Source organism: Meles meles, chromosome 2 (assembly GCF_922984935.1).
Source record: "Meles meles chromosome 2, mMelMel3.1 paternal haplotype, whole genome shotgun sequence".
NCBI classification, from domain to species: Eukaryota; Metazoa; Chordata; class Mammalia; order Carnivora; family Mustelidae; genus Meles; species Meles meles.
The window spans coordinates 89,174,141-89,196,818 of NC_060067.1; the positions used below are offsets into that span (position 1 = coordinate 89,174,141).

General features: G+C 38.8%; 1 protein-coding gene across 3 annotated transcripts in view; it reads right to left on the reverse strand.

Moving 5' to 3' along the window:
* Positions 1–22,528, reverse strand: part of BBS12 (Bardet-Biedl syndrome 12) — a 35,620-nt gene extending 13,092 nt beyond the window's left edge. The window contains exons 1-3 of one of the 3 annotated variants that reach the window (XM_045992346.1): positions 22,354–22,528; positions 8,407–8,416; positions 2,584–6,180 (exon numbers count right to left, since the gene is read on the reverse strand). In XM_045992346.1, the coding sequence (XP_045848302.1) occupies positions 4,029–6,170 (2,142 nt within the window). In that variant the 5' untranslated portion in view covers positions 6,171–6,180; positions 8,407–8,416; positions 22,354–22,528 and the 3' untranslated portion in view covers positions 2,584–4,028. Of the gene's footprint in view, positions 1–2,583; positions 6,181–8,351; positions 8,417–22,353 lie in introns of those variants that run through there. The other 2 variants (XM_045992338.1, XR_006816532.1) reach the window with 2 other exon arrangements.
* Between the last annotated feature and the right edge of the window lie 150 nt (positions 22,529–22,678).

The window sequence follows — 22,678 nt, forward strand, 5'->3', positions numbered from 1 at the left end:
CTTGACAAAAGCTTGTAGGCCTGGAAAGCTATCCTCCTGGAAACCCTGTCTTTTGGTGACGGCAAAGCACTGGCACCCTGAGAGACCCTGGACTTCTCTGATCCACCATTGCTTCCCCCCAATGAAACAGAGCCTTGTAGAGTCAGTGGCATGAACTAGCAAGCCAAACACTGTGCCTGAAATTAAATGAGTCATTAATGGCTTTGTAAAGATCCAGAGGGTGACTCTAATGATATACTGGTCTGTGCTTTATACAGGAAAGTCAACCTTTGTAAAGTTTGGCCATTTATGTCAGTATCTTAAAAAAAAAAATTTGATACAGTGCAGATCTCTGTTATGGAAATTTAGAAAGGTTTGTGAAAGAGATTCTGTTCTCGAGTTCCTGGGAAAGACAACTTACTTCCTTCACCATGCTTTCTGTGGACTCCATGTGCTCCTGTGTTCCTTGTAATTTCATCCGATTCTTTTCCAAGTTGTGTTAGTTGTCATTCCATAACCTGTTGTTTGTCATCTAATTTCTGAGATCTTCATTTTTAATGTGTTTTTTCAAAAACTTCAATCTAAATGATTTAACTCACTTAAAAATATTTTGGTCTATGTCAATAGCTAGAGTTTTTTTTTTCTTGTGAGTTCTCACGGTTTATTAAAAGTTCTTCAATTTTAATCTTTTTTTCTTGTACTAAAGTCATTTAAGGTTAAATAGCATTTTTTTCTCATGTCCAAATTACATGGATTTTTGTGGATACCATTATATGAGGGATTTCCTATGGAGACGTGCATGGACCACGGTCAATTTCTCAGTCTCATGGCTCATGGTCTCTCTCCTATTATAAATGAAGAACCAGAAATAGAGAAATAGAGGTCTCTCTCCTATTATAAATGAAGATCCAGAAATAGAAAGAGAAATAGAAAGTAACCCTTCTCTATTTGTCAAAGCTAAGACTGGCTGGAAAGATTTTCTGCCTTTATTTAGCTCTGTGTGTCCTAGAAATCTACAAACCTCGCCTTCAAACTTACATTTCATTTCAGAGATTATTTCATCGAGGCTACTGGCCACCCAGCCTAATATAAAATGACTTGTTTTACCATTCCCGATGTAAATTTTCCCTCTCCTTTATTCCAAATGTTCCTGTCCTGCTCTATTTTATTTCTTTCCAATATTTTTTCCTCATAGTGTAACTCAGGTTCCTGGAAGGAAGCATGTGCTGGATATTTCTGATATTCTTCAGAGCTTAGATCACTACAGCACTAGTCAATTCTATCTACACATACACATAAAAGTGGGTTGTTTTGCATTTTTGCTCTTGCTTTGCACTCACCCAGAATGTGATGCCCATAAGTTACTTTTCAAATCTGTTTATCCATATTTCCATTCAGGTGGAGTCCTTTCAATCGTTTTGGGGACTACAGCTCACAATGACCTGTCAGTAACGCCTTCACTCTTGCTGCTTCCCACTTCTTTTTTTGCTCCTACATCTGTCCAGTGTCTTAGGCAGGCAGATATACCTGCCCATTTCCTAAATATGTAGGGATTCCATTGCTGGAATTTCTTAAAGGTTATTTTTTGAAAAGCCAGTTAACCCCTGGTCCAGGAACGGTTATTTATCTTTGGGAAGACTGGCTATAATGTGGATGTAAGAAAACTGCAAACTTCTCTGTAGTTTATATTAAAGAAGCAGATTGGTCGCAAAGATGTCAACACTTCTTTGGTCTTTTGAGAAATGTCTACCTGCTTATGCACAAGGTTTTTTGGAAAAACCCACTTAGTTAAATGAATCAAGTTTATGTGAGGGACTGCCCTCTGCAAGAACAGAATAGTTTCTTGAGTAATTAAAACTGAAAGGTATTCCTTGTAAGAATTAGAGAAATAGTTCATAAACCACATAATAGTACAAAGTTTTTTACAATCTGAAAACAAAATGAACTTATAAAGTTTGTATTAAAATGAGACTTCTAGTGTCAAGGGAAAGTTTTATAATATTTTACTAAACATTTAATAGTAATAATGCATGCAAATACCAACTTCACAAAAAAATCTATTATACAAAGTTAGATGAGCATCTACATTAATATTAGTGGCACTCATAATCTTCATAATATTTTAACAAAAACTAAGTGTTAGTAGTACACAGATGAGTAAAAGTATCAATACCTACACAAGTAAAATAATACTTTGTTTTAGAAAAAGCAGTTCAACTCTTAATGTTAGAGTCTAGCTTTGAACAAAGCTGGTATATATAACTGGAATGATTATCTGTGCAAGGTTTTCATGTGACCTTATTTAAGACAACCACTAAACCAAAAGTTTTATTATTTTACCTGAGTGGAGGATAACCAGGTTGTGTTTTCTAATACATTTAAATTATCCCTATCAGAGAAAATCTTAGTGTAAACTCCAGCTCTTCTACCTATTAGCTTTAAGACTTTGGGTAAGCTTCTTAACCTTACTAAGCTCATTTCCTTATCATACAATGGAGAAAATAAATGTTTCAAAGATTGAGATAATAGATGTTTAGGATGAATTGTGTCCCTCCTTCCCCCCCATTCATATGGTGAAGTCCTAATCCCCAGTACCTCAGAATGTGACTATACTGGAAACAGGTTCTTTAAAGAGGTAATTAAGTTAAAATGAGGTCATTAGAGAAGGACTTATCCATTATGACTTAGTGTCCTTATGAGAAAATTAGGACACAGATAGATAGGGAGGACATTGTGAGACAAAGGGAAAAGACATCTATTTACAATTGAACTGGAAAGAGGCCTCAGAAGAAACCGACTCTGACAATACCTTGATCTCAGTGTCTAGGCCCCAGATTGTGAGAAAATAAATTTCTGTTGTTTAAGCCCCCTAATATGTGGCACTTTGTTATGGCAACCCTAGAAAGTTAATAGAACATGTGAAGACTTTAGAATAGTGCCTGGAACGCCACAGGTAATCAGTAACTTCATTACTACTGTTATTATTTCCCCAGAGCTTTTCTAATTTTCAACTCCACACATAGTTCAGTTCTTAAGATGTTCACTTAATGGCTAAGTGGCAAAAGAATAAGACTTTGTTGGGATACACAGAATGCTATGGACTCTCAGCATCCTTGCATGTTCTTGCTGGGTTTGAGCTCTTTTTCCCGGCCATTTCTCCGGGATGTGTTTCCAGTGAGTAACCTTGAATGATGACACAGTATCTCACTCCAGACCAAGAACAGGCTTACTTCCACTTACTATAAAAGCTGTGATTTGCCTGAATTCAAGACCCTCGGGTACATGACTGAGGTCAGTAGCACAGATTGGTTTCATCCCATTGCTCAGTGTGTTGATAGTAGCCTTAATTAACTGCTCTATGAAACCAACTGAATAGATCTGATATTGACTAAATAACCTGTTTATCAGATTAATCAGACTAGTAAACATGAAATTTACATGAAAATTCAAGTCTGGCCAAGAGCATTTCAAGTTTAGAAGTGAGTAGTTGGAAGAGGCCATTCATTATGGGCTCTGAATGACACGGCGTATTTTCTGGGTATGCCACGAATGCAAGGACCTGACCTATCTTTACCCAGTCCAGGCTTGTGTTTACATTGAGCAACCTTGGGGCATGAGGTAACAACTCCCCTTGGGCAAAAAACAGGATTGTTTCCGGTCACTATAAAAGCAATCAATGCCCCAAGCTCAGTGTTCCTTTTCTGTAACACAACCCACTGTGTGTGCCTGCTTCCATCACTCGTATGGGGCTCAGAGAAATGGGAACTGATACAAACCAACAAGAAGCACTAGCTACCACTTTCATTGTGAATATCAAAGTGCACTGTCTCTGATCCAAGTGTCTCGTGTATCTGTTGCATACCATGAAATGGTAACAGGCTCACAGGTAAGTTGGGTGAAATCTCAGACCCCGCAGTTATTGACAGACATCAACAATTTTCTTCTTGGTAAAGGCTGGCGCTATGACTTGGCTTGATTTATTATTAGGAAATTTATTATTAGCCTGATACATTACAAAATCTTACTTTCCAAAGACTTAGCCAATAACACTACAAAAATAAAAAGCCCTCTGTTTCCTGTGAATTTAACTGTGTGGGTCCAAGTCCAGTAATAATTTCACTGTCTGTTTGAAGTACTAATAATACTAAATCCAAAGCTCGGCGCCATGCCTCGGTCTTTGGTATAACGACGTCGTAAATGCTTGGAATCTGTTCCAGTTTATTTGTAACGCCTGAATTAAAAATTCCACTATTTAGTTTACTGTATTCATTCAAGATGTAAGATGAAGGAGAACCAGAGTCTGTGGCATTTTGTAGACGCTGTTGAATGAATGTGCTGGCTTCAAATTCTGATGAGCAACTGGCTGTGTTATATACGAGAGTTGAAAGGTATTTGTGCCACCCATTTGCCAGGCATTTAAGCACAGTTGATCTGTATAGTGCCAGAGAGGAGGCCAGCCAAGAGGAAGTATTAGGAAGCCATCCTGAACAGATGTGGTTTCTTTTACTCAGTGATTGTTCTGCAAGAATCTGAAGGTGGCTAAGACACAAAAATTCAACTGCACCACCTCCAAGGAAGACCTTTTGCTCTTTTAGAGCATAATACAGACGATAGGCACAAGTCCAGAATCTATCTTCCTTGGTTTGCATCTGTGCAGTGACTGGGCTAGTGAGCACTACCGTAACCAGATTAATTCCTTCCGTTTTTATCACGACTGTGATTACGTTGATTCTATCTATGACATCTGAAGGAATACTTCTCCAGAAGGTCACAGAGACCCCACTGCCCACACAGTTTTCATTCACTTGTGTGATGTAGGTCACCTGTACTGCTCCCGAAGCTTCTGCAAAAGCCTGCATCACACTGCTATTCACTGACCCAAGTACCAACCGCTTACTGTGTATGCACTTTTCAGTTAAGTGTTCAGACACATTTCCTTGTACCAGGACAAGGTTCACGTTGAACTTAATTAATACCTGTAAGGCATAATTTGTCCACAGTTCTTCTGTGGTGTCTTGTTGAACCCTCATGCTCTCCAGTACTGTGTTAATATTTGTAGCCTTATTAAACCCCAGGTGCCGATAATTCTCTGTGAGGTCACCCTCAATGAGAAGAATCCGGATAGGCTGATTCTGTAATTCCTTTATCAGAGTAGCATTAGATATTGATATAACAGTGATAAATCCTGGACAGACACAAGAAAAACTTTCAGGTACACCTGGTAAACAACAAGTGAAGATTCTGGAAATGTCAAACCTAAATGGCATGCTACGGCTGCCTTGCTGCATAATTGCATTCTGATACTGCAGCCGTACTGCTTCATCTACTAATTTCATGCTTTGGTGATCTCCGTGACTCAAACCCATCTCCAACTCTACCAAATCACTACATCTGTAAGTATTGGGAGTAGCTCCACCATGTTGTTCCAGAAATCCATCTGGTTTGTTTATCCACTGATTATTATCTGTCCTATTAAAATGCCTACTGTGGATTAGTATTGACTTTCCATAACGGCTGCCTGTGAGCAGACTGTTTTGCAGACTTTGAGGATTTTGTAGTATATTTTTATCTGCTTCAACTTCAGCCTGAGATCTAAAGAGCGTAGGTGATCTAACAGGTATCCCAGAAAGATTGTAAAAGGTCAGTGATGGAGAGGCAACATCTTTGAAATTATGCTCTTTCTGTAAACCAGTATCTGAAGGGATTTGTAGAAAAGGGCACAAACTGACACTAGATGTTTCAAGTCCAGAAAATGTCTTAGTGCTGTCTATATGGTCAAATACATTGTGGACAGGTACTTGAAGGGAAACTACCTCTTCAATGCAAGAGTTCAAGCCCTCTGACATTGCAGACACTATTAATGAAATGGGGACACCTAAATGGAGACATTCTTCAGCAGCACTGCTCCAGGCACCGATGAGAAACAAAAGAGTACTGGTTCCAGTTTTATATGTGTTATTTTGTGCTTGAACTGCTTCGTTGAGAAGTTGTCCCACTGCACTGGTTAAATCCAAACTTTCGAGAAGCCTTACTGTTGAACTGATTAACACACTTTCATGACACTCTGCATCTATAATAAATTTAGATAATTTTAATGGACCTAGGAAAGTTCTTCCTGTTCCCGCAAATGATGAAAGTTGTTGAAGTCCCATGTGCCTTCTTTTATTTATGACCCTGCAAGCCATCACCATGAATCATCATCTGCAAATAAAATAAAAACTTGGAAATTTATTCAGTGTAATTTGTGGTTATAATTGCTTATAAAAGAAAAATCAGATATAGTCCCTGCCTTTGAGGGGTTTCTGGTATACACAGTTTCCATTAAATCGGGTCAGTGCAATGATAACAGTACTATAATGATATTTCGATAAAGGTATGGGCATGTGGGGAAGGAATACTTCATCCAATAGGGGAAGTGGACCATGTAGGCAATGATTCTGGTAGTGTTTCCAGTTGAAGACAATGCTTGAAATGAGTCTTGAAGAATAATTTGAAAGCGTCAGCAAGTTGAAGTAGGGGGTAGTAAATGCACATATATGTGAAAAAACACAGTGTACTGGGGTAATATAAGTAGTTTAATTGTATAGAACTATGTACAGAAATTGTATAGAAACATAGAAATACATAGAGCAAAAAATTGTATAGAAATAAAAATACAGAAATATAAATATAGTTTAATTGTATAGAAATAATTGTATAGAAATATAGAAATTGTATAGAAATATATTTAATTGTATAGAAATATGTATAGAAATATAGAAATATAAAATAATATAGAAATAGAAGAAAGTAGTAGGAAATGGAAGATGAAGCTCTAGAAGAGAAAAAGGGCTGGATCATGAAGGGCATTATGTGCCATGTCAAACCTGATCCTACGATGGGAACCACTGAAGTGTTTTAAGTAGGGAAGATTAAGAAACAGCTTGATACAGACTTTGAAAGCATGTGCTCTAAATCTAGAAGTCTGGATTTGAACTTGGCTCTAACATTTACTAGCTATGTAGACTTCAGCAAGTTATCTAACTACTCTACTCTGTCCACATCTGAAAAATAAGGACTATAACAGAAACTACTTGATAGGGTTGATATAAGGAGTAAAGGACTACAGTGTTCAGAACAATGCCAGGCACATAATCCCTTCTGAGAACTACTGTGACTACTGCTGCTGCTGCTGGTGTTTTGGATAGATTACCGTTCTAACAGCACAGAGAATGAACAGGATAGGTGCCTCTCTGGAGGCAGAGAAGCCAGCTAAGCATTATCTGTAATTATCTAGATAGGGAATGTGGAAGAGGGATGCAGGTGAGAGGATGGACTAGGTTACTGATTAAAATGCAAAGGGGAAAAAAGTATTATTTAAAGGGAAGTTCAAAAGCAATTGGGCTTTTTCCACATACTATTTAAAAATCCACAACTAAGGGGCACCTGAGTGGCTCAGTGGGTTAAAGCCTCTGCCTTCGGCTCAGGTCATGATCTCAGGGTCCTGGGATCGAGCCCCGCATCGGGCTCTCTGCTCCGCAGGGAGCCTGCTTCCTCCTCTCTCTCTGCCTGCCTCTCTGCCTGCTTGTGATTTCTCTCTGCCAAATGAATAAAATATTAAAAAAAAAAAATCCACAACTAAAACCAGTAAGACTTAAAGAGAGACACTTCAGTCCAATAAAAAGAACTTTTTTAACAAAGTACCCCTTATTTGAAAAGCTGTCTATAATAAAATTACCTATCTTGTGAGGTATAAGCTCTCAGTTAAAAGACTAGAACTAAAATTGTAGATAATATAAACTCTTCCAACTCCAAGACTTTATAATTCTTTGAATGATATTTTTGGTCACAATCTTTTAAATCCAAAATATCAAAAATGAAGCAATTCAGTTTTGCTTTTCATCTAATAAATTTGTTCCTATAATACCTGGATTCATCCTTGAAGCTGAGGAGTGCCACTATTCGAGATACCTTAAGATCAAGAGGAAGCCATAACACAACTATTCCTCAAGAGTAGCTTCCTATAAGCTTTCAAGGACTAAGGGGAAAAGTTAATACAGCCAAGGAAAAGATATAATGATGAACTGTTTGTACTCAGTTTCAAATGCAAATGCTCTTTTGTGAAAATTAAAATCAAGCTCTTGATACATCCAGGCCTATCTCATTTGATATGGCATCAATATATACTCCAGGACTCATACTCTAATCCCGAGACCCATCGTATCTTAGAATTATCTGATCTTACCATGTTTTCGCTGTCCCTCACTCCTCACCCCCATACTGTCAATTCTCTACTTACCCAGTTTAAATTCCTATCTGTCAATTATTATACTCACTCCCTTGCACATACATCCTCAAAAATCGTTATCCCACTTCAAGTTCACCCTACTCACCTTGCAAAGCCATCAATCTTGATGAAATCCAATTCTCTGTCTACTCCACACTCACCTTGCTGCAGCTGAAAATAAACACAAAACAAGCACAACCATGCTCTATCATTTCAAACCTCAACTGACCTTATTGTTGCTTGGCAATCTACTTCCCCAGTTCATTTATCCTTTTTTTTCCTTTTTATAAAAGGTTATTGCTTTGGGGGTTCTATCTCTTAAAGTTTTGCCTACCCCAAGTACAAAAGATATTCTTCTATACTTCTTCTAAAAACGTTATGGTTTTTATGTCTATGTCTTATATCTATGGATCTACCTATTCTGGATATTTCATGTAAACAGAATCACACAATATGTGACCTTTTCTGTCTGGCTTTTTTCACTTAGCATAATGTTTTTGAGGTTTATCCACAAAATATTATGTATCAGTACTTCATTCCTTTTTATGGCTGAGTAATATTCCATTGTATGTATGTATCACCTTATTTATCTGTTGATGGACATTTCAGTTGTTTCTATCTTTTGACTACTGTGAATTGTGCTACTATGAACATTTGTGTACAAGTGTCTGAGTATGTTTTCAATTCTTTTGGGTATACACCTAGGAGCGGTCACATGGTCGTTTTATGTTTAACTTTCTGAAGAACTGCCACACTGTCTTCTATAGCAGCTAAATCAGTTTACTTTCTCACCAGCAATACATGAGGGTTTCAATTTCTCCACATCCTTGCTGTATTGATTTCCTAGAGGTGCTGTACTGAATTACCAAAAGCTGGGTGCTTAAAACAATATATTTTATTCTCTCATGGTTCTGGAGTCCAGAAGTCTGAAATCAAGGTATCTGCAGGGCCATGAATCTTCTGAAGGCTCTAGAGAAGGCTCTTCCAGTTTCTAGCTGGCTCCTGGAGGTCCATGGCTTTTCATAAAAAAAATCACTATCTGCTTTTTTTTCATATGGTTTTCTTAAAAGGACACCATTCATTTTATTTAGACTCAACCGTAATCTGGCATGACCTATCTTAACTAGCAACTTATATAAAGATTCTATTTCCAAATAAAATCATTCTGAGATTTTGGATGGACATGAGTTTTGGAGCGAACACTACTCAACCCAGTATGCTCACCAATACATATCTTCTGTTTTATGCTTTGTTTCTGTCTTTTAAACAATAGACATCCTATTAGATGTGAAGTGATATTTCACTGCAGTTTTGATATGCCTTCTCTAACAACTAACAATGATAAGCATTTTTTCATGTACTGGCTGACCATTTGGAGAAATATCTATTCAAATCTTTTGCCCATTTTAAAATTGGGTTGTCTTTTTGTTGTTGAACTGTACAAATTCTTTACATATTCCAGAAACTAGGACCTTGTCAAAATACAGTTTATAAATTTTCTCCCTCTGTAGGTTGTATTAGCCACTTTTTTGATAATCACTTTGATGCATTAAAGTTTCTCATTTTAACGAAGCTGAATTTGTCTTTTTTTTTTCCTTTTGTTGCTCATGCTCTTGGTGTCATATCTAAGAGTCTATTGCTAAATCTGAAGTCATGAAGGCGTGACCCAGCGTTTTGAGTTTTATATCTTATATTAAGTTCATTAACACATTTGATTTTTGTATGTGGGATGAAGTAGGAGTCCAACTTTGCATTTGGATGTCAAATTGTCCCAGCATCATTTGTTGAAAGACTATTTTTCCCAATTGATGGTTTTGCATCTTTGTCAAAAGTCAATTTGGCAATAGATTTGGGGTTTATTTCTAGACTCTCAATTCTATCTGACTGATCTGTATGTCCATCCTTAAGCCAGGACCACATGATCCCATGACCCTGAGATCATCATGACTTGAGCTGAAACCAAGAGTCATATGTTTAACCGACTGAGCCACCCAGGTGTCCAAGGACCACACTTTTTTGATTACTATAGCTTTGTGATGGGTTTTAAAGTGAGGGAGTGTGAATCCTCCAACTTAGCTCTTTTTGTTTTAGCTTTTACATTTATATTTATAATTCATCTTAAACTGATTTTTGTAAATGGTGTGAGGTAGGGGTCATTTTGTTTCCCCCTGGATATCCAGTTGCTCCAGAATAATTTGATGCAAAGACGAGCTTGAAAGGACTGGCTTTTTGCATGTTTTTTCATTTCTAACATGTTCTGAGAGCTTATTAAGTATGAGCCACTTTACATGCATTATGTAATACAGTTCTCATAATATTATGAGGTATGTACATATTTAACCTATAAAATGAAAAACAGATAAGTAACATACCAAATCTCAAAGCTAGTAAATAATAGATTTGTCTAATGCCAGAGTCCCATGCAACCCTTCTGGCTGTCCCCCTGCCTAATGTGATAGAGATTCACCTTCTCTCCTGCAGAATTTTCCACTACATTTCCACTTCCAAACCTTCTTGCCTTCTTCCAAGCCTGTTTATGTCCTTAAAATGGATATGCTTTTTTCCCCCAAGCATCGGAATCTCTGTTTATGGTTTCCTCTTTATACTAAGTTTAAATCACAACATATTACTGTATTAACAGAAAACTTACAGGGAATGTAGAGCAAAAGGAAAAAGTCATTTCAAACTTATTCAAAGTCTGTATTTAATTTATGTGAAAACAGTTTTCCTACAAGCAAAAAAACAGTTTTTCTACAAGCAAAAAGTTATATGAAACTGATCTCAAAATACTCAATTATTTCACTTACATGTGGAACCTAAAAAACAAACCAAACAGAAAAGGCAGAAACAGACCCATAAATACATAGAACACACTGGTGATTGCTAGAGGGAAGGGGTGTCGGGGATGGGCAAAAAGGGGTGAAAGGGAGTAGGAGGTATAGGCTTCCAATTATGGAAGGAATAAGTCACATGGATGAAAGGAAGAGCATGAAGAATATAGTCAATGGTATTGTAATAACATTGTATGATGGCAGATGGTAGCTACACTTGTGATAAGCATAGCATAACATATAGAGTTGTCAAATCAGTATGCTTACGCCTGAAATGAATAGAATATTTTATATTCAATAAAATATGAACAAACAAATATTCAAGAAAAATGCTATTTCAGCATTTGAAGACTCTATTCCAAGTTCCAGCAGCAATTAAAAAAAAAAAAAGTCTCAGTCAAGATGGCAGAAAAGTAGCAGCCTGAGACTACATCAGGTAGCAGGAGATCAGCTCCATAGCTTATCTAAACATAGCAAACACCTACAAATCCAACGGGAGAGCGAAGAGAAGAAGAACAGCAACTCTAGAAACAGAAAATCAACCACTTTCTGAAAGGTAGGACTGGCGGAGAAGTGAATCTAAAACGACGGGAAGATAGACCGCGGGGGGAGGGGCCGGCTCCCGGCAAGCGGCGGAGCAACGGAGCACAAAATCAGGACTTTTAAAAGTCTGTTCCACTGAGGGACATTGCTCCAGAGGCTAAACCAGGGTGAAGCCCACGCGGGGGTCAGCGTGGCCCCAGGCCCTGCAGGGTCACAGAAGGATCGGGGGTGTCAGAGTGTCGGAGAGCTCGCAGATATTAGAACGGAGAAGCCGGCTGCAGAGACAGAGCCGAGGACTGAACTCTCAGCTCGGGGTTACCTTGAACTGGTCGCGGGCTGGGTGAGCTCGGAGCGCGGCTAGAGGCTGGGGATACGGGAGTGATTGGGTGCTGTCCTCTGGGGGCGCACTGAGGAGTGGGGCCCCGGGCTCTCGGCTCCTCCGGGCCGGAGACTGGGAGGCCGCCATTTTCATTCCCGTCCTCCGGAACTCTACGGAAAGCGTTCAGGGAACAGAAGCTCCCAAAAGCGAACCCGAGCCGATTACTTAGTCCGGCCGCCGGTAAGGGCGGTGCAATCCCGCCTCGGGCAAAGACACTTGAGAGTCACTACAACAGGCCCCTCCCCCAGAAGATCAACAAAATATCCAGCCAGGACGAAGTTCATCTATCAAGGAGAAAGCAGGTTCAATTCCTAAGCCAGCAGAGCAATTCCAGAGGAGGAGAAAGCAAAGCACGGAACTCATGGCTTTCTCCCCATGATTCTTTAGTCTTGCGGCTACTTCAATTTTTTTTTCTTTTTTCAATTTTTTTTTCTTTTTTCTTTTTTCTTCTTCTGCTAAATTTTTTAAAACTTTTACCCTTTTCTTTTTTAACGTTTTTTGACTAGTTCATCTAAATATATATATTTTTCTTTCTTTTTTATATTTTTTAATTTGTTTTATTTTTTAAATTTTTTTCTTTTTTTTTTCTTTTTTTTTTCAGAACCTGTTTTTACCCCTTTCTCCACCCCACAATTTGGGGTCTCTTCTGATTTGGTTACAGCACATTTTTCTGGGGTCTTTGCCACCCTTTTAATAGTTTATTTGCTCCTTCATATCCTCTTATCTGGACAAAATGACAAGGCGGAAAAAATCACCACAAACAAAAGAACAAGAGACAGTACCGAAGGCTAGGGACCTAATCAACACAGACATTGGTAATATGTCAGATCAAGAGTTCAGAATGACGATTCTGAACATTCTAGCCGGGCTCGAAAAAGGCATGGAAGATATTAGAGAAACCCTCTCTGGAGATATTAAAGCCCTTTCTGGAGAAATTAAAGAACTAAAATCTAACCAAGTTGAAATCAAAAAAGCTATTAATGAGGTGCAATCAAAAATGGAGGCTCTCACTGCTAGGATCAATGAGGCAGAAGAAAGAATTAGTGATATAGAAGACCAAATGACAGAGAATAAGGAAGCCGAGCAAAAGAGGGACAAACAGCTACTGGACCATGAGGGGAGAATTCGAGAGATAAGTGACACCATAAGACGAAACAACATTAGAATAATTGGGATTCCAGAAGAAGAAGAAACAGAGAGGGGAGCAGAAGGCCTATTGGAGAGAATCATTGGAGAGAATTTCCCTAATATGGCAAAGGGAACAAGCATTAAAATCCAGGAGATGCAGAGAACCCCCCTCAAAGTCAATAAGAATAGGTCCACACCCCGTCACCTAATAGTAAAATTGACAAGTCTTAGTGACAAAGAGAAAATCCTGAAAGCAGCCCGAGAAAAGAAGTCTGTAACATACAATGGTAAAAATATTAGATTGGCGGCAGACTTATCCACAGAGACCTGGCAGGCCAGAAAGAGCTGGCATGATATATTCAGAGCACTAAATGAGAAAAACATGCAGCCAAGAATACTCTATCCAGCTAGGCTATCATTGAAAATAGAAGGAGAAATAAAAAGCTTCCAGGACAAACAAAAACTGAAAGAATTTGCAAATACCAAACCAGCTCTACAGGAAATATTGAAAGGGGTCCTCTAAGCAAAGAGAGAGCCTAAAAGTAGTAGATCAGAAAGGTACAGAGACAATATACAGTAACAGTCACCTTACAGGCTAATAATGGCACTAAATTCATATCTCTCAATAGTCACCCTGAATGTTAATGGGCTAAATGCCCCAATCAAAAGACACAGGGTATCAGAATGGATAAAAAAACAAAACCCATCAGTATGTTGCCTACAAGAAACTCATTTAAGACGCGAAGACACCTCCAGATTTAAAGTGAGGGGGTGGAAAACAATTTACCATGCTAATGGGCATCAGAAGAAAGCTGGGGTGGCAATCCTTATATCAGATCAATTAGATTTTAAGCCAAAGACTATAATAAGAGATGAGGAAGGACACTATATCCTACTCAAAGGGTCTGTCCAACAAGAAGATCTAACAATTTTAAATATCTATGCCCCTAACGTGGGAGCAGCCAACTATATCAACCAATTAATAACAAAATCAAAGAAACACATCAATAATAATACAATAATAGTAGGGGACTTTAACACTCCCCTCACTGAAATGGACAGATCATCCAAGCAAAAGATCAACAAGGAAATAAAGGCCTTAAATGACACACTGGACGAGATGGACATCACAGATATATTCAGAACATTTCATCCCAAAGCAACAGAATACACATTCTTCTCTAGTGCACATGGAACCTTCTCCAGAATAGATCACATCCTGGGTCACAAATCAGGTCTCAACCGGTATCAAAAGATTAGGATTATTCCCTGCATATTTTCAGACCACAATGCTCTGAAGCTAGAACTCAATCACAAGAGGAAAGCTGGAAAGAACCCAAATACATGGAGACTAAACAGCATCCTTCTAAAGAATGAATGGGTCAACCAGGAAATTAAAGAAGAATTGAAAAAATTCATGGAAACAAATGATAATGAAAACACAACAGTTCAAAATCTGTGGGACACAGCAAAGGCAGTCCTGAGAGGAAAATATATAGCGGTACAAGCCTTTCTCAAGAAACAAGAAAGGTCTCAAGTACACAACCTAACCCTACACGTAAAGGAGCTGGAGAAAGAACAAGAAAGAAACCCTAAACCCAGCAGGAGAAGAGAAATCATAAAGATCAGAGCAGAAATCAATGAAATAGAAACCAAAAAAACAATAGAACAAATCAATGAAACTAGGAGCTGGTTCTTTGAAAGAATCAATAAGATTGATAAACCCCTGGCCAGACTCATCAAAAAGAAAAGAGAAAGGACCCAAATCAATAAAATCATGAATGAAAGAGGAGATCACAACTAACACCAAAGAAATACAGACAATTATAAGAACATACTATGAGCAACTCTACGCCAACAAATTGGACAATCTGGAAGAAATGGATGCATTCCTAGAAACATATAAACTACCACAACTGAACCAGGAAGAAATAGAAAACCTGAACAGGCCCATAACCAGTAAGGAGATTGAAACAGTCATCAAAAATCTCCAAACAAACAAAAGCCCAGGGCCAGACGGCTTCCCAGGGGAATTCTACCAAACATTTAAAGAAGAACTAATTCCTATTCTCCTGAAACTGTTCCAAAAAATAGAAATGGAAGGAAAACTTCCAAACTCATTTTATGAGGCCAGCATCACCTTGATCCCAAAACCAGACAAGGATCCCACCAAAAAAGAGAACTACAGACCAATATCCTTGATGAACACAGACGCAAAAATTCTCGCCAAAATACTAGCCAATAGGATTCAACAGTACATTAAAAGGATTATCCACCACGATCAAGTGGGATTTATTCCAGGGCTGCAGGGTTGGTTCAACATCCGCAAATCAATCAATGTGATAGAACACATTAATAAAAGAAAGAACAAGAACCATATGATACTCTCAATAGATGCTGAAAAAGCATTTGACAAAGTACAGCATCCCTTCCTGATCAAAACTCTTCAAAGTGTAGGGATAGAGGGCACATACCTCAATATTATCAAAGCCATCTATGAAAAACCCACCGCAAATATCATTCTCAATGGAGAAAAACTGAAAGCTTTTCCGCTAAGGTCAGGAACACGGCAGGGATGTCCATTATCACCACTGCTATTCAACATAGTACTAGAAGTCCTAGCCTCAGCAATCAGACAACAAAAAGAAATTAAAGGCATCCAAATTGGTAAAGAAGAAGTCAAACTATCACTCTTCGCAGATGATATGATACTATATGTGGAAAACCCAAAAGACTCCACTCCAAAACTGCTAGAACTTGTACAGGAATTCAGTAAAGTGTCAGGATATAAAATCAATGCACAGAAATCAGTTGCATTTCTGTACACCAACAACAAGACTGAAGAAAGAGAAATTAAGGAGTCAATCCCATTTACAATTGCACCCAAAACTATAAGATACCTAGGAATAAACCTAACCAAAGAGGCTAAGAATCTATACACAGAAAATTATAAAGTACTCATGAAAGAAATTGAGGAAGGCACAAAGAAATGGAAAAATGTTCCATGCTCCTGGATTGGAAGAATAAATATTGTGAAAATGTCCATGCTACCTAAAGCAATCTACACATTTAATGCAATCCCTATCAAAATACCGTCCATTTTTTTCAAAGAAATGGAACAAATAATCCTCAAATTTATATGGAACCAGAAAAGACCTCGAATAGCCAAAGGAATATTGAAAAAGAAAGGCAAAGTTGGTGGCATCACAATTCCGGACTTCAAGCTCTATTACAAAGCTGTCATCATCAAGACAGCATGGTACTGGCACAAAAACAGACACATAGATCAGTGGAACAGAATAGAGAGCCCAGAAATCGACCCTCAACTCTATGGTCAACTAATCTTCGACAAAGCAGGAAAGAATGTCCAATGGAAAAAAGACAGCCTCTTCAATAAATGGTGCTGGGAAAATTGGACAGCCACATGCAGAAAAATGAAATTGGACCACTTCCTTACACCACACACGAAAATAGACTCCAAATGGATGAAGGACCTCAATGTGAGAAAGGAATCCATCAAAATCCTTGAGGAGAATGCAGGCAGCAACCTCTTCGACCTCAGCCGTAGCAACATCTTCCTAGGAACAACGGCAAAGGCAAGGGAAGCAAGGGCAAAAATGAACTATTGGGATTTCATCAAGATCAAAAGCTTTTGCACAGCAAAGGAAACAGTTAACAAAACCAAAAGACAACTGACAGAATGGGAGAAGATATTTGCAAACGACATATCAGATAAAGGGCTAGTATCCAAAATCTATAAGGAACTTAGCAAACTCAACGCCCAAAGAACAAACAATCCAATCAAGAAATGGGCAGAGGACATGAACAGACATTTCTGCAAAGAAGACATCCAGATGGCCAACAGACACATGAAAAAGTGCTCCACGTCACTCGGCATCAGGGAAATACAAATCAAAACCACAATGAGATATCACCTCACACCAGTCAGAATGGCTAAAATTAACAAGTCAGGAAATGACAGATGCTGGCGAGGATGCGGAGAAAGGGGAACCTCCTCCACTGTTGGTGGGAATGCAAGCTGCTGCAACCACTCTGGAAAACAGCATGGAGGTTCCTCAAAATGTTGAAAATAGAACTACCCTATGACCCAGCAATTGCACTACTGGGTATTTACCCTAAAGATACAAACATAGTGATCCGAAGAGGCACATGTACCTGAATGTTTATAGCAGCAATGTCTACAATAGCCAAACTATGGAAAGAACCTAGATGTCCATCAACAGATGAATGGATAAAGAAGATGTGGTATATATACACAATGGAATACTATGCAGCCATCAAAAGAAATGAAATCTTGCCATTTGCGACGACGTGGATGGAACTAGAGCGTATCATGCTTAGTGAAATAAGTCAATCGGAGAAAGACAACTATCATATGATCTCCCTGATATGAGGACATAGAGAAGCAACATGGGGGGTAGGGGGATAGGAGAATAAATGAAACAAGATGGGATTGGGAGGGAGACAAACCATAAATGACTCTTAATCTCACAAAACAAACTGGGGGTTGCTGGGGGGAGGTGGGATTGGGAGAGGGGGAGCGGGCTATGGACACTGGGGAGGGGAGGAGAACCATAAGAGACTATGGACTCTGAAAAACAACCTGAGGGTTTTGAAGGGTCAGTGGTGGGAGGCTGGGGGAACAGGTGGTGGGTAATGGGGAGGGCACGTTTTGCATGGAGCACTGGGTGTTGTGCAAAAAGAATGAATACTGTTACGCTGAAAAAATAAATAAAATGGAAAAAAAAAAAAGAAAATCAAAACCAAAAAAAAAAAAAAAAAAAGTCTTAGCATTCCTGAGGAATGCTCCGAAGGAAAAGCTCCTAAATAATTATTTTGGAAAGATTAATTAATTACCAAAAATAAAAATGCAAACAAAAATCTCTCATCTTCTAAAAAGTTGAGTATAAAAAGGCAAAGACAGTAACAGGCATGGTGAAATAGATAATTTCAAAGGAAAAAAAAAAAACTTTTCTTGGCATTGAATTGACACTCTGATTTTTGTTCTGCCATACATCAGCACCAATGTTTTCCACAAATAGCTGTTTTATTATTGGGTTTCCTAACAACTTTACTTGCCAGCTTAATGTCTCTTTAACTTTTTAAATGTCTATCAGAAGCACAGTCACACTACTGCACTGGGTTTTGACATCAAAAGCATCCTTCTTTTCCTAGTATGATGTCTAGTTCTGTTTAAGGCATTTGGTCTAGAATACCAAGACATGCAATACTTTTCAGGAGTTGAATTTTTAAAAATATTAATATTTTCTGGCAGTATGATTAGCTTTCTTCATTATCAAAATGAACAGTTTGTATATCACCAGTCTATTTCCAATATAGTGGTCTAATTATGTTCCATTACTTAAAAACCTTCAACTTGGAACATAAAGGTTTTTACTCCTTTGTCTGACACAGGAGCCCCCTTTAAAAAATCGGCTCAGATCATTTCACTCCTCTGCTCAAAATCTTGCAAAGCCTTCCCATTTCACTACGAATGAAAATCAAGGTCCTAATAAAGCCCTAATAACCTGCACTCCTCCCTCTTAGTAGTAGTTTCCTACTACTCTATCCTCCAGCAGTCTGCAAGTCATGCTCCCTAACGTAGAGTTTCTGTTCTAGTTATTCCCTCTTTCTGAGATGTTCATCCCTGAGAAATCTGTTGCCTCACCAACTCTAAATATTTACTCAAATTTACTATTTTCAGTGAGGCCTACCATGGAGCACCCTATTTAACATCACAACTCCACTTTTCCCTCTACACTTGAATTCCCTTTAACTGCTCTACTTCCTTTTTTCCATAACACTTACCACTTTATAAAGTAGTACAAAGTTTAGGTATGTATTTATTATGTATGACCATCTCCCTCTGTTAGAATGTAATTCCCAGGAGGACAATTTTAGTCACTGAGGTATACCATGTACCAAGAATATTGTCTGACACACTGCTGACAATAAATATTTGGTGAGCAAATGGTTTTCACCATAGTTGCTATCTTTTTTTTTCTTAATATTTTATTTATTTATTTGACAGAGAGAGAGGTCACAAGTAGGCAGAGAGAGAGGGAGAAACAGGCTCCTCACTGAGCAGAGAGCCTGATGCGAGGCTCAATCCCAGGACCCTGAGATCATGACCTGAGCCGAAGGCAGAGGCTTAAACCACTGAGCCACCCAGGCGCCCCACCATAGTTGCTATCTTAACTTTAAGTACAAAACTGACAAGATTAAACAGATGCCATGATCAGTATTACTCCACCAAAATTTTACATGATTCCTATTTGGTACTGCCTTGGTTGAGACCATTTAATTGCTTCCAAAATGGTTCCTCCTTCACATGGCTGTCATAATTATCTTTGCAAAACACAAACCTAATCAAAGTACTCCATTGCCTAAAAACATCTATTTATCTTAGAAAATAAAATCTTCACTCCCTAGTTTGACACAGGTGTCCCATAATCAGACCTGAACGTAATTTATGACTCATTTCCCACCTTTCTTTATAAACCCTAAGATCTTGACACATTAGAACATACATTTATTTTCATATTTATACATGCTATATTCACATTTGAATATCCTACCCTTTTTTAAAAATATTTTTAAAGATTTATCTATTTATTTAACAGAGAGAGAGAGAGAGAGAGATCACAAGCAGGCAGAGAGGCAGGCAGAGAGAGAGGGCTAAGCAGGCTCCCTGCTGAGCAGAGAGCCCGATGCGGGGCTCGATCCCAGGACCCTGAGATCATGACCTGAGCCGAAGGCAGTGGCTTAAACCACTGAGCCACCCAGGCGCCCCTATCCTACCCTTTCTTCACCTTGGCAAATGCTATATATTTTTCATGACCCAAGGCAAACGCCACATTTTTAAAAATGTTATTTATTTATTTGAGAGAGAGAGAGAGCATGAGTGGGGGAAGGGGCAGATGGAGGAGAAGCAGACTCCGTGCTGACCAGCGAGCCTCCTGCAGAGCTCCACATTTTTGATACAACCTTCTCCATTGTCCCAGGAAGTAGTGCCTCCTTCCAGTGCTCATGCACTTTCCACACACATCTACTAAAGCACTTAGCGCCCGGAATTTAAAACTCTGTATATATGTCTGTGCCTTTCTCCCCTACTAATCTGTGGCTTCCTTACTTTTATTCATCTTTATCCTCTACACTCAGTTCCTTTCAAACTCACCCAGTAGCTGGCACAATATAAGACATGTGGAAAGCATTAAATAAATTTAGTATAAGTAAGAGTGCCAATGAATTTAATATTTTCCTAGACTAATTACCATTATTACTACTGTTTTACAATACAACTGGATTAGTAACAGCTATTTTTCAAGACTAAGTACTTTCTAGACCCAAGACCTAGGAATTGCAATCTCAGACTATAATAAAAAAATCATTTTACTAGAAGTTAATTTCCCAAATATAAGAGCCTAAATCACAAAGTGATGTAAAAGCAGGTTAACATATTACTCAGACTTTTAATTGTCAAAAGATCAACACTGATCAAAGTTAGAATTTGGTTCTATATATTTGGTCACTATTCATTTCTGGGTCTTAGAAATCCCCTTAATATCAGTAGTAAAGATGAAGTAAATGTCCTTAAAACTCATCAAGAGGAACTTTCTTGGTGAGGTTAATGGCCTGAAAAATCAAAATACAACTAACCCTTAAAATCTAGGGGTTAGGGACAGGACTCCGACCACTGCACAACTAAAAATCCAAATATAACTCTTGACTCCCTCAAAACTTAACTATACTTAACTAATAGCCTACTATCGTTTGGAAGACTTACAGATAACAAAAACAGTGAATTAAAACGTATTTTATATGTTACATGTATTATATGCTGTATTCTTACAATACTACCTTAAAAAATTTTTTTTCAGTATCTCTAGGCTACAAGTTTTAACAGGGAGTTTTTTCAAATTGTGGCAAATCTCAAAAAAAAAAAAAAATCCATATAAAAGTAGGCCCACACAGTTCAAATCCTTGTTGTTTAAGGGTCTACTGCATTATAATTAAGTTAATGAACATTCTACTTAATCACAAAATATCTTGAACTTGAATAATTTTAATTTCCACTGGGACTTTATACGGAAAAATCACTTCTAATTTTAGAATAACCTTACCCATTTTCCAGAATCCTGATATGTTGTTCATGATTACAAAGCTTGGGTGTCTGACGGGATAGAATGTGAACCAGACAGGATTATGGTTTTGGAAAATGTGCCATGCTTCTACATACTTCATACAGTATGGACTGTGATTCAACAATGTGCTTTGCACATTTTTCTTGCCCTGCCTTCAAGGAGATAAGTGGGGAAAAAAATTAGGCAAAAGTTAATGTTCCTCATAAATCCACTGCTGAAGAGTCCAGTATGATTTTTGGAAAATAAAGTACTTACTCTGCAGAAGGTACCGCAGGAGGCATAAAAACAGTCCTGATGTGTAAGAAATTAGGGCCATAAGTTTTAAGGGAATATCACCTCTTCATTTCTACCAGAAGTGCGAGGTCCATCTCATTCTCTTCCACCCTCTGCCTGGTCCCTGACCAGATTCACGACTGGGAGAGTCAACAAGTCTGTCCCTCTGGACAAGAATTTGCTTTGATTTACAGTAGTTATAGGCTCTAAATCTCAGCAGTTACTGAATCAACTGGATTATCAGGCTACTTCTCTCTGACTCATGACTATGGATTTATGCAGGATATGGCTGGAAAGCCGGCCATATCTTGGGATTCAACCACAGGAATGGCTGAGGGTGAGAGTAGGGTAGGGTGGGGGGTCTGGTCGTAATTATATTTGGAGCCAAAGTTCTTCCCGGCAAATAAATACTACAACATTGGTTAAAAACTCTTTCGTATGCAGTGAGTTTTGGTGCATCCCGATGCCCACACTGCCCCCATACCCACTTCCTTCCAGCCATTTGGCTACAGCACCAGAATCCCTCCGGACCAGGTAAGAGGGAAATGCTAAAGGCCAAGCCCCCGGCACTGTGGAGGAGAAATATCTAGCGGTCCCGGGAAAGGTCCGTCCCCTCCACCTCTGTTAATTCCAGCCGGACGGTGAGCCTAAACTGGACCAATTTACCCGGCCCGCCAGGCCCTGGATTCTCATCCTTTCCCCGGGTAGGAAGAGGTCAAAAAAGCAAATAAAGGCTCTCATCGTCTGCACTAAAGACTTGGCAGTCGGTGGAAGGATGTCGTTACGAACCTCGCTCTTTCTCCATCTTCACGCGAGGCTTCAGATCCCAGCTTCTCACCTCCGGACCTGTTGTTTGGCATTGGGACATCTAACCACCCGGACGAAGAAGCCCCCTTCTCCGCCCGCATTTTGCGCATGTGCGAAGCGGAGCAAGCCAGCCAGCTGGGTGGGTTTGGTCGCTAAGATACCAGAGGGAAAGTTCTGCTTAACGGCCGGCTAAGAAAGGCAGAGCGTTACTCTATTGGTAAAGAGGAGAGAGGGTGGGCTTCAAGGGCCTTCTTTTCTAACCATTGGGTAGAATAACTGTCAATCATCCGGCAGCCTGGGTGGGCGG